This window comes from Urtica dioica, chromosome 7 (genome assembly GCF_054948205.1).
Source record: "Urtica dioica subsp. dioica isolate 48M chromosome 7, U.dioica_male_clone48M_v1_H2, whole genome shotgun sequence".
Taxonomy (NCBI): domain Eukaryota; kingdom Viridiplantae; phylum Streptophyta; class Magnoliopsida; order Rosales; family Urticaceae; genus Urtica; species Urtica dioica.
Genome location: NC_142762.1, coordinates 42,741,908 through 42,754,884, shown reverse-complemented (window position 1 = coordinate 42,754,884; position 12,977 = coordinate 42,741,908). Strand labels below are relative to the sequence as shown.

At 38.6% G+C, this 12,977-nt stretch overlaps 1 protein-coding gene across 2 annotated transcripts; it reads left to right on the top strand.

The window, feature by feature from the left end:
• The first annotated feature begins 4,349 nt into the window (after nt 1-4,349).
• On the top strand, nt 4,350-8,414 carry LOC149391801 (mechanosensitive ion channel protein 10-like). 2 transcript variants are annotated; one of them, XM_089619400.1, is made up of 7 exons: nt 4,350-4,617; nt 4,920-6,124; nt 6,224-6,502; nt 7,097-7,390; nt 7,480-7,682; nt 7,770-8,074; nt 8,150-8,414. In XM_089619400.1, exons 2-6 carry the CDS (start codon nt 4,934-4,936, stop codon nt 8,035-8,037), a joined length of 2,235 nt encoding a protein of 744 aa, XP_089475526.1. In that variant the 5' UTR covers nt 4,350-4,617; nt 4,920-4,933; the 3' UTR covers nt 8,038-8,074; nt 8,150-8,414. The 2 variants fall into 2 exon arrangements, with proteins under 2 accessions (XP_089475526.1, XP_089475524.1); XM_089619398.1 differs by lacking the exon at nt 4,350-4,617 and having other exon boundaries at nt 4,711-6,124.
• The last annotated feature ends 4,563 nt before the right edge of the window (nt 8,415-12,977 follow it).

The window sequence follows — 12,977 nt, the reverse complement described above, 5'->3', positions numbered from 1 at the left end:
TTCAAAAACGCTTTTGAAATTTTTATTAAAAGTTGTTTACTAAACAGTTTGAAATGGCTGAAATTAAAAAAATAAAATAAAATTGGGCTTAATAAGCTTAGCGAAATGGAACAGTAATAATTCATTTGTTATGATACATTTTTTTTTATTTTTCCCTTAATTCGTTATGAAAAATATAAAGACATTTTTTCCCGTATCGAGTAAACCGCTTTATGAATTAATTATGTCAGTTCAACGAAGCCGAGAATTCCGCGTCCCGTTCCCGCAGATTCTTCCGCGATCCGCCTCAATCGCAACATCCCCAAATCTTCGCTCCAAATCCCCGAAGATCGCGCGTCAATCCCCCTTTCCCCAGGAGATATCTCGCCGATTGAAGCGGGATTGAAATCGCCTCAAATCTCGGCCGCAATTCCAGGCGTTGAGGTCGCACGAGGAAATCGCTCGACAATTCCTTTAGATCGTTATTCAGAGTCAGACTTTGGGCCTAATTTTGACAAGCCCATATCAAACCCTGAGGGCTTGTTAGACTTTGGGTCAGCTCATGACTCATCTACTGCTGCTGAACAAAAAACCCAAGGGAAAAAAGCCCAAATTTCTGAAACTGACCAGCATCGCCCCACTCCCATTTTTGGGCCCGTGCCACTGCTCGTCGACTCGTCCACAAAAAAACGCAGACTGCTGTCCGGGGAGGTTATGATTTGCAATCAGCCCGGCCAAGGCAAGCTAGCTCGATCTCATCGGAAATATAAAGGTGCGAAGGAAAACATGGAGACCTCAAGGACGGCAACGACCTTATCGAAGTCATGGTTTTTGAATCACCGGGCTTAAAAACCCCCAAAAGAAATGGTTCTTTTGAGGGCCAGCCAAAAAGCTAGTTCTCTTTTCGGAGGGCGAGGGAGAAATCCCGTCAGATGTTTTCGGACATCTTTGTTGCTGTTTGTCTCTCAGGAGTTTTAGTTATCTTTTATGATTACTTCGTGCTCTTTCTCTAAACAGTTTCAACTATTTGTAGGAATTTATAACCGCTTGAATTCTATTCAATCTTCGTTAAAATCATCAATAATACAGTTTTTGTTCTCAAAAAATTACTTTTGAGTTTTGGACGTACTATACTGATAGTGGCAGACCTGCTTTTGTGATATAGAGGCGTGCTATAATACTTGACGTTATTTGTAACAAGGAAATACGTGGCTGTAATAATTGGATTGAAATCAATGATACACTTTTGAAGCTTGGTGGTAGTGATGGTTTTTCTCCTATAGTTTATTTTGTTCTTTGCAATATTAACCTCCACGGATGATCACGATAATTTTGCTTTAAAAGGGTGATAATTGATTGCCAGCTGTAAACAATATAGGGAAAATATCTAGAGTATCTCATGTTTAATCGAAATGCGAGATTTATACCCTTTATTTCTAGAAATATCAGACATATCCCTTCAGTTTAATATAAATGACATATACCTCACCTAAAAAAATGTTATATTACAAATATCACCCTTTTCGTTTATTTTTTTACAAAAAAATAATTTGAACTCCTCAAAATACCCTTAATAGAATAAATATTTATTTACTATTTTATTAAAAAAAATCAAAATCTCTCTTTATAAAAAAAAACCCTTAACTTTTTATAAAGAAATTTTTTAATTTAATTTTTTTGTATATAGAATAGAAGATAAAAATTATTTCATTAAGGGTATTTAGGGGATTTCAAATTATTTTTTTGTAAAAAATAAACGAAAAATGGTGATATTTGTAATATAACATTTTTGTAGGGATGTATATGTCATTTATATTAAACTGGAGGGATATGTCTGATATTTCCTAGAAATTGAGAGGATAAATCTCGCATTTCGATTAAACACAAAAGATACTATTGATATTTTACCAACAATATATTAGCCCTTTAAATCACTTGTCAGCTTTTTCATTTGTAAACAAAAATTAAAAATTTAATGAATCTTGATATCCAGTTTAAAAAACTATTTATCTAGATTAAATATTTTAGTAATAATATACATATATGCACTCTACAACAACAAAATCTGTTTCCTTCATTTTTTTTATGATGAAACTTGCTTGTGAGATATTTTCTTTCTATATTTGCGTTTATTTATTGTGGCAAGATTCAATAATTCTATACTTGAAAATTGAAAACAAAGCACGATTATCATGTTTAAAACTGAGGTTGGCACATTCGACGATAAACAATATTAAAATTAAATCCAACGTCAAAAGAAAAAGCAATGCTATTTGTCCCGAATCGTAAACCGCGACGATCCACTCACGTGCTGACACGTGACAACGAACTGTCACGTGTCAGAACGTGAGTGGATCGTCACGGTTTACGATTCGGGACAAAAATCAATTCCGCAAAAGAAAATACATCCCAGTACAACATAAAAAAATAACCATGCAATCCTACAGGACTATTACATTTTTTTTTCCTTCTAATTCTTCTTCGGTAAATTCTCACTTCAATGCTACAACACGTGTTATACAGATATCATATTCCCAAATTTCACACGGAGTTGTCAGACAGACCACGTAAATATGGTGCTTTTGGACCACTTTCACACGATGGTCAAAACAATCTCATAATGAGTTTGAAGTAATTTTCAGATCTCTATTCTTTTGATGGGTCTTGATTATAACTATTTATTGAAATATGAGTTAGATCGTTGGTCCATTTGAGATGGTGAGGCACATTGAAAAAATGCGATCTCGTCAATGCTATGGCTAACTCAAATCATATCTTTGTCTCCTATCAGTTTAGTTTTTGTTTGTTATTAGAAAATTATCATTAATGACAGAAACGAGCTAGAAACATTTATTAGGGGGAACCAATAATAATAAATAAATAAAATATTAGGAGGGGTCTAGAATAAATATAACATGGAAAATTAAAATATTTAATAAATAACGAAAACAAATTTAAGAAGTCATACTTAGGCTTGATACGTAGGTAATTAGTTGTATAATAGTTAAATACTAGTAATTAGTTGTGATGAGTTTTATACACAATAACTGTCGAAAAATGACAGCAATAAGAAAAATCAACCAAAAATAAAATTCGACACATGTATTACTAAATCACTTGTGCAAATACTGTAATAACCTTTTCATTTATACTCTTCTTTCCTCATTCCTCATCAGCCTTTAAAAAAATCTAATCTAAGAATAAAATTAACAACAAAAATATTTTGAGCTTCGCCGGATTCGTAACGACACGAGCTCAGCCACTTGAAGAAGACGACGAGGACCTCGAATCTTTTGTGGAAGACCACCACAGTGGAGAAAGGGGACGACGGCGGCGCCAAGAAGAAAGGGGGCGGCCACAGATCAAGCTCCGTTAATGATAGAATAGTAGCCAATCGACGCCACCACAGACCGAACTTGCGCCGCCGACCTCTTGTGCCGTTACTCAATTTGGTGAATTTTGTTCACAGACTCAATTTGTCACATACTTGAGAGTCTCAGCGTGGTCTTGGTCACTGCCTCTCCGTCGCTGGCTAGAGAACCAAAAGAAGAGTCGGTTTGCGGTGGCGAGTTACGAGTTCGGCGAAAGATATTCGGAAGTGAATGGGTATCATGAATTTTGATTTTTTTGTTTTTGTAGACGAATTCTATTTTGGATTTTAGATCACGAAATTGTTTTGGATCCAATCGTCTTTGTCATGATTTTATTTTCGAGATTCAGTCAGTTTGATTGGGGCGAAAAGTTGTCCAATTCATGGAAGCTGGTGACCAGAGCGGAGTTAGAAGTCGAGTTGGCCTCGGCGACGCTGCTATTATCGGATAGAGCCTTCAATGTAGAAAACTGTGGCGGCGCTGATGAAGCTCTTCAAGGACGGAACGGGTCCTTATCATCGAGAACGGCGGGCTTCGCCTGATCCTCTCCCTTTGTCGAAGAATTGCGAAACTCAGATCGAAGATGCTTTTTTTTCAAGATTTTGTGACACATCTATCATGATATTTATGATTTCGTGACAGATGTGTCTTGAAATTAAAGAATTTCGTGATAAATGTGTCACAAAATCCTTCAATTTCGTGATAGATTTCATTAAGAGTATTATTGTTTTTGCATAACTGATTTAGTAATAAATGTGTCAAATTTTTTATTTGGGTTGGTTTTTGTTTATTTTTCCCATAACTATTCTATTTTGTGTCGGTATTCAATTTATAGTTAAAAAAAAAAAAGACAACCCCAACTTAAAAGATAAAAAAAATAAATAAATAAATAAATGAATGCTCTTCTAATAGCTTCTAAAAAAATAAACAAAGTTTCTCTAAATAGCTGGGATAAATAAATAAAAAAAATCTAATAGCTTCAAAATCAATAAATGAGATCCAGCATTCCAAGGTTTTGTCTTTCTTCTCACAAACCAATAAATGCTCTTCTTCTGATGTTTCAGCACGTCCATACTTTCAAAACTCCCAAATTCCATCTTTTGCTTCACTTTTCAACGGATCTAAATTGAAACTTCGAACCAGAGATGAATAAACGAACTATCTAGACCTAAAAATATAATCTTTTCCCTCACCCACCATAACCATCTCCTTCTCCGACCTCATTGTTTACAGATTCGCTCCTCGACTCAAATTTTAGATAATCCAGGTACTTTCGCGCCAAAATTTCAGCACTTCACTTTTCGCTTTTTCTTCTTTCTAGGTAGACTTTATTTATAATTATAATAGAAAGAATATAAAATGAAGATCCAGAAAGTTGTCGCTTTTGGAAAAGTGCGAATATACATAATACACGCATACAGCCCAGACATTATATATCAATTGAAATATATTATTATTATTATTATACCGCTCTCTCTCTCTCTCTCTCTCTCAGTGCAACTGCAAGCTCTGTTTATTTCCTCGTCTTCTTTTGGGACGAGAGAGATATCGCTATTCTTTAGTGAATAGGGTTTCGGACGGAAATGGAAGTGAAGGAGAAAACCCCGCCGCGCAACGCCGGGAATGGAAGCGAAGTCGTGGTCGAGATCCGAAACGACTCTCCTCAGAGAGCCTCGACGACTGAGCCGAATGCAAACGGAAACGCGAACGGAAACGGAAACCCTAAGCCGGAGATCGCCCGATCCAGTCCCAGCCCAAACAAGCCCCCAAAAATCCCCACCCCAAACACCGAGCCCACCGCGAACGGCCTCACTCGCCGGAAAACGCTGACGAGGTCGACCCTCTCGAAGCCCAAGTCCAGGTTCGGCGAACCCTCAGCTCCGGTGGACGCCGCGATGTTCGAGGACCCTCCTCCGCCTCCTCCGACCGGTTACGGCTCGCCGTACCGAAACTCCCCAAACATCACCACTCGGACCGTCTCGATCGCCCAGAAGTCAGCTCTAGCAGACGAGAACGACGACGACGGCGAGGAGATCTACAAGAAAGTGAAGCTCCGGAACGAGAAGCACCGGAAAGTGAAGGCCAAGGTGGTGGTCGAGCTGGTGATGTTCCTCGGCCTGGTCGGGTGTTTGGCGGCGAGTTTGAGGGTCGAGAGTCTTCGGCGGTGGCTCATATGGGGACTCGAGCTCTGGAAGTGGATCGTGATGGTGATGGTGATCTTCTGCGGGATGCTCGTGACTCGCTGGTTCATGAAGATCGTGGTGTTCCTAATCGAGCGCAACTTCCTTCTGAAGAAGAAGGTCCTCTACTTCGTCCACGGCCTCAAGAAGAGCGTCCAAGTCTTCATTTGGCTCTGCTTCGTGCTTCTCACGTGGGTCCTCGTCTTCAACCGCGGCGTTGCCCGGACCAAAACCGAGGCTCGGATTCTCGACGCGGTGACGTGGACGCTCGTGACGCTCCTCATCGGGGGACTCCTCTGGCTCGTGAAAACCACGCTGCTCAAGATCCTCGCATCCAATTTCCACGTCAACACGTTCTTCGACCGAATCCAGGAGTCCATATTCCATCAGTACGTGCTTCAGACGCTCTCGGGCCCGCCCACCATCGAGGAAGCCGAGGCCGTCGGCCGCTCCCCCAGCATGGGCCATCTCAGCTTCCGAAGCACCGGCACCGGCGGCAAAAACTCCTCCTCCGGCGCCGTGAAAAAGGAGACCATCGACATGGCTCGGCTCCACCGGATGAAGCAAGAGAAGGTCTCCGCGTGGACCATGAAGGTCGGTATATTTTTCAAATGGTAATTTGGTATATATTTTTAATCTCCGTGCCTATACTGTGCTGAAAATTTGAAAGTTGAGCTATTTCCTTATTCTTAGGTGCTTGTGGACGCGGTGGCGAGTTCGGGTCTGTCGACGATATCGTCGACGATGGACGCGGCGGCGATGGAGCAGACGGACCGCGAGATCACGAGCGAGATGGAGGCGACGGCGGCGGCGTACCACATCTTCAGGAACGTGGCCCCGCCCGGGGCCAAGTTCATCGACGAGGACGACCTCCTCCGATTCATGATCAAGGAGGAGGTCGACCTCGTCATGCCGCTCTTCTCCTGCTCCGACAACGGCAGGATCGACCGCAAGTCTCTCACCGACTGGGTGGTAAGTCCAATTTAGTCCGAGTGAGATTTTTGATTTGGTATATATAATGGGATTAGGTCCAAAGATCTTGAGAGACAAACTGACAGTTGGTTTTGAGATGGAACTTTATGATACGTAATAGATTGATGTTTTGCTTCATTCCCGGTTAGTCCCAGGTGAGCGAGCTCAAATGGCCATTGGTGAAACTATAAGTTAGTATGACATGTCAAGCAGAGATAATGGGATCGGGAACCCAAAGAGGCGGTATCGGAAAAGATGAAACTTTTAAGATACAAATAAAAGTTTGAGATGGAAACTAGCCATGAAACTTTACTTATTATAAGAGTCCAAAATGAGTGAGTGAGCTTAGAGAGTCATTAGCGAATTGGTTTTGAGATAAAATTGTTGGGCAGCTTTATTTTGGGGGGTGAGGAGAAGTGTATGATACTTCATAAACTGGCACCATAGCCCAAATGAGGACTTGACCAGAAAAAAAAAAATGGGATCGGGTCCGAGATGAGCGAGCGGAAAGAGCCGTCAGTCACTTTGGTTTCAAGATGAAACTGTTTGATGATAGATAACAGATTGGTTACTATTTTTTGCTTTTGTGTGCAGATAAAGGTGTACAATGGTCGGAAAGCACTAGCGCACGCTCTGAACGACACGAAGACGGCGGTGAAACAGCTGAACAAGCTCGTAACGGGAATTCTCGCGATTGTGACGGTAGTTGTGTGGCTCTTACTGATGGAGATCGCGACCACGAAAGTACTTCTCGTTCTCTCATCGCAGCTCGTCGTCGCGGCTTTCATGTTCGGCAACACATGCAAGACCATCTTCGAGGCCATCATCTTCGTCTTCGTAATGCACCCCTTTGACGTCGGTGACCGTTGCGTTGTCGATGGTGTCCCGGTAAATTTTTTTTTTAAAAAAAAGCTCAAAATTAGCTCGCGCTCCGTTTTTATTTATTTATTTTACCAACTTGAAATGGTTTGCGACAGCTTCTTGTGGAAGAAATGAACATCTTGACAACGGTGTTCTTGAAACTCAACAACGAAAAGGTCTACTATCCGAACTCAGTTTTGTCGACGAAGCCGATCAGCAACTACTACAGAAGTTCGGATATGGGCGACACGGTCGAATTCTCTATCGACTTTCTTACGCCAATGGATAAGATAGCCCATCTTAGAGAGAAAATCAAGAAGTAAGAAAGCATTTTCTCAACTCTTAATGGTATAAAATTGAGTTACTTGTTTGCTCTTTGTTAATCGAACGATAATATATATTTCAGGTACGTGGAGAAGACTCCGCAGTATTGGCACGAAAACCACAACGTGGTGCTTCTCGAGATTGAGAATGTGAACAAGCTGAAAATGGCTCTGTACGTGAACCACACAATAACGTTCCAAGAGTACGGAGAGAAGAACAAAAGGCGAAGCGAACTGGTTACTGAGCTCAAAGGCATCTTCGAAGAGCTTCACATCAAATACTATCTCCTTCCACAGGCCGTTCATCTTGCCCAGACCGCTCTACCCGACGCAAACGGCGTCCTAAGATGATTGGATTTAACACGACTTTTTTCGATTAATTTTCCAAGTAACTTACTTCTCTCACTCCCTGACTCTTCTTAATCTTCTAGTTTGGAGCACTGATATTCTCTTGACCTTACAGGTTAGGATTTTCAGATGAACTGGAGAACTTGAAAATATCGGTTTTGACATACCATTGATGAAGTGCACTTTTTGAGGCCATTGAAGATGGAGTCTTTCTACGTTTCAAGTTCTTGGAATATACATTTTCTACAATTATTTGTTGTGCCATTATGACAACCACGCTTTGTGGTGGGATTGGTTTTGTACGTCTCTTAGGGAGCAGATTATTATTATGAACAGAGGACTGAATGAATGATTGAGTGTATGTGTATTATTTTTAATTATTGTTGTGGTGGACAATGTCACGTAAAATCACCTTTTATTCACTAATTCTTTTTTGAACTGTTTCAGTACGAATCTTGGTTCCTAATAAAAGGGTAACGTTCTTTCAAAAAAAGAAAAAAGAAAAAAAAGGGGTAACGTTATCCTTGAAGCTCAATCACGGATAAGGCCAAAAGTCTTTGACTCGCATCAGATACCCTTGATTCGCTCGACTATTTGAATATGCAATCAATTTCTTGAGCCAAAAACAGACTACAAAATTAGTTTAAATCCTCATAGACAACGGCTAGCATCTCCATCTCACGATGCCACGCCTCACCAGTTTTTAAGAGAAATAGTTTAAATTAATGAATTATTCATAGAAAAGATTTTTAAAAAATCATACATAACTAAGCAGCATAAAACATATTTAGCCAACCTTTCAATATTATTTAAAAAAAATATTCATTATCTAACATGGCACATAAATTATTAACAAAAATTCATGATTATTAACTTTCAAGATTCATAGCAAAAATTGCACGTCGAAGATTCTGAGAAAAATCGAAAACTTCTCAAATTATAAGATCATAAAAGATATCGCAAATTCTGATCACATCAGTCAAGATTTCTCAACAAGTTGTGAAACATATGGAGAGACATCTTGTCAAAAAATTTTTGTCAATAAAAATAAGCCAACAATACACCATCAAGCACAAACACTTATGTGTGTGTAAATATATATATATATATATATATATATATATATATATATATATATATATATAATATCATACACGTGCATGTAATAAGTATTAACAAACGCCAATCAATATACCTTTCCAAAACACTTGGTTTCTAAAAGAGTGCGGAGGCGAGTTAAGACTAAAGAAACAAATATATTGACGTGAATTGTGTAATTCATATATATGTTTATACACATAGACGAAGAAGTAACATTTTGTTAGGGGATTAAACACAAATGGTTAATAGTACTAACAATTATCACGAAATAATAACAGAGGAAAATACCACGGTTAAAATACCGCTTACTACAATCGTGTCACACTTCTGATAATTTGCGTACTGTTTGTGGTATATCGTAATATTTGACTAATGGTTTTGGTATCCGGTGTTTCATGTGATATTGTTGCTTCATAAATAACCGCACAAAAAATTATCCCGCGAAATATTTGAGCAATAAATAAATTCAAGGTATCCCACGAAATATTTGAGCAATAAATGAATTCATATGAATAATATAAATATATAATATATATACATATCATTAATGTGGTAGCTAGTTTGGTCTAGCGGTAATCCCACACTCATCTCGACGGAGAGGTCATGGGTTCAAAGCCTCCATGGGATACAGAAATGCATGCCCCCCTAGAATTTATTCTAATAAATATGTAATCTTGGTCAAAAAGTGCCATCTACTATGTAATCTTGGCCGATAGTGCCACCTGCGCTTTGCACTGCTAATATATCATGTAATCCTGGCCGATAGTGCCCCTACTAAAAAAAATATATACATATCATTAATCAATAATATTTATTTTAGAGATTTGTTAAGAACTAGCCTGATTATAAGGAGTAATTTAAAATTATAGCCAATCTATTAACTTATTTAAAACAATAGCGAATGTGAAATTCAGTTACCAAAAATACCCCCACCAGCATCGTCCAAATCAGTTTTCCCAAATCAGCTCGTCCACATACCTCGTCAAAGATTCTCTCTTCCCATCTCTCTCTCTCTCTCTCTCTCTCTCTATCTCTCTCTCTCTCTCTCTTCTCTCCTCTGCCACGACTCGTCGGAAATTCTATCTTTCCATCGCTCTCTTTTTTTCTCCTCTGCTACACCTCGTCGGAGATTCTCTCCGGCGATTCCGACGGCGACGATGCTCTCATCAGGCAGGTCGTAGACTCCGACGGCGTGGTAGACGAGCACCACCACTTCTCGCTCTTTAAGAAGCGGTTCGGGAAGACCTACGCAACTCCAAACGAGCACAACCAAGACTCCGCCGAGCTTCCTATTCGCATGTCGTTTCCGATTCGTACAAGACTCTGAGGCAGTATAGAAGTTGTGGCCATCCAGCCATCAAACCCGAGCACCGCGCGTCGTGGCCGAGGAGACGAGGACCGCCGCGAGCTCGCCGTGGCCGCCGCCCGAGGAAGAGACGCCGGGAAAGAGCGAGAACTCATCGTGGACGCCGAATTTCACAGCAAATAGGTGAGAAACATACTTACCCGAATTGATTTGAGATCTAGGGTTTATACGTGAATTTGGGGATTTTGATTGTCTTAAGGAATTTCGGGAAATTGTTGGGCTTTGGATGATTGTTAAGCTCGGTGGTGATGTTATCTTTTGAAATTGTCATTTGGATTTATTTCTTGATTTTTGGTCGAATTTCAAACGAGTTTGGGTTTGAAATTGTATGATTTTGGTTGAGGTGTTGGATTATAATGAATATTGCTTACAGGTGAATTAATGGCGGAGGAGCCAGAGAAATCGCCGGTGTCAAAGCAAGAAATCACCGGCATCGAAGAGCACGAAGTTAAACTGATTTACTCTAAAGGTTAATATTATTTACTATCTCATATTTGTTGAATTAACTATCTTATAACCTTGAAATATTTATGCAAACAATTTGTTTTTGCAGCAAGAAAATGCTATGAAACCCGAGGACAAAAAGGAGCAGCCAAGAAGAGCAAGTAAACGAACTAAAAGAAAAGCAATAGCTACAAGTTGTGAACAACAAGAACATAATGCTGCAGGAATACTGGAGAAGAAAAGGGAGCGAAAACCAAGCAGCAAAACTACAACGCCATATACGACAGCTTTCGGATCCGCGGTAGAGAAACCGAAGAAAAAAGATAAAGACGAGGAGCATATCGTGGATGATGATGCAGATCATCCGTCGTTTAACCTCAATTTGTCCCTAGTATATCACGAAGATGGAAAATGATTGAGTATACCGATCATTGTACAAAACATTAAAAAGTCTTTACTTTTGTTTTGCGTATCAAGATATTAAATCATATTAACTTGGATAGTTAATCCTATTAACCATTGACCTCATTTGTTTAACTATCTACTTATTTAAGAGAATAGGCAATTTAATGTTGTTCTTGTTACGGTAAATAAGATTTATTGTCGTTCTTCTTATGGTAAATAAGATTTACTGTTGTTTTTGTTACGGTAAATAAGATTTACTGTCGTTCTTGTTACGGTAAATAAGATTTACTGTCGTTCTTGTTACGGTAAATAAGATTTACTGTCGTTCTTGTTACGGTAAATAAGATTTACTGTCGTTCTTGTTACGGTAAATAAGATTTACTGTCGTTCTTGTTACGGTAAATAAGATTTACTGTCGTTCTTGTTACGGTAAATAAGATTTACTATTGTTCTTGATATGGTAAATAAGATTTACTGTCGTTCTTGTTACGGAAAATAAGATTTACTGTAGTTTTTGTTATTGTTAATTAGATTTACTAATTTTTTTGTTATGTACGATATTATTTACTATGATAGTTAATAATATTAACCTAAGGGTAGTATTGGAATATTGGAATGTTGTTATGAAAAATTGACTATTTTCCTAAATATGTTAAAAGTTGGGCTATAATTTTAAAGTAGGGGTATTGTTTAGGCTAGTTGTTTAGCCGGCCCTTTATTTTATTACTAATAAAAGTTGAAATTATGATGGTTGTAAAGCATTTGTGAGTAAAATGAAACATAATAATAACATATTATAAAATATTAACCCTAGTTTCCGCACTCTCTCTCCCAAAAAAATTAAGATTTGGGCTTTTAATCTATAGTGTCGTCACCTCCTCTGGGATACGGAGAGTCCGGTGGTCTCAACCGATGGAGTACTCTCGACCTAGAGGAATGTACTTTTTATCTTTATTCGTTTTTCATGTTTTGCCTTTCTTTTGATTATGTTTCAATAATCCAGACTTATTAGACCTGGTTTTTGTATCGCCCGATCTTTAATCGGAGTTGTTTTGAATATTTCTTCAGATATGTACTTCAGATTTAAGATATGATTTTTTTCTGCCGTAGATCTCAGTCGGTAAGACCCTTAAAACTACAATTTGCAACATGCGAAGACCGGCGTTTTCACTTGTTATTCATGTAATAATCTGATAATGACTGGTTATCTGCATAGATGGGTAACTCACATATTATATTGTTGTGTTTATAATTGTTTGTGATCCACTTTTCATCAGCTTACCGTAGAAGTTTTTGAATCACCTTTATATTATGAGATTTGTAACTAACTAAGCCACTTTAAACATGTGATTTTGGATCTAGCCTATGTTTGACAATTTCTAGGGATATAGCCAAATGACTTATGTGGCAATAATTAAGGTCTGATTTGCCCTTATTTATTAATAAATTCGTCACTTTCTCTCTCATATTTTTGTTCAAATAATTTTTTTTTCATCAAAACTTCAAAAATTCGTATTTTTCTCATACGAACTCGAAATTGAGTGATTTCAAATCCTACAAATTCGTGGCGTCGAGATCTTCAAAAATAGACCCAATGTGTTTGATGAAAAATTATGTTTAATGCATC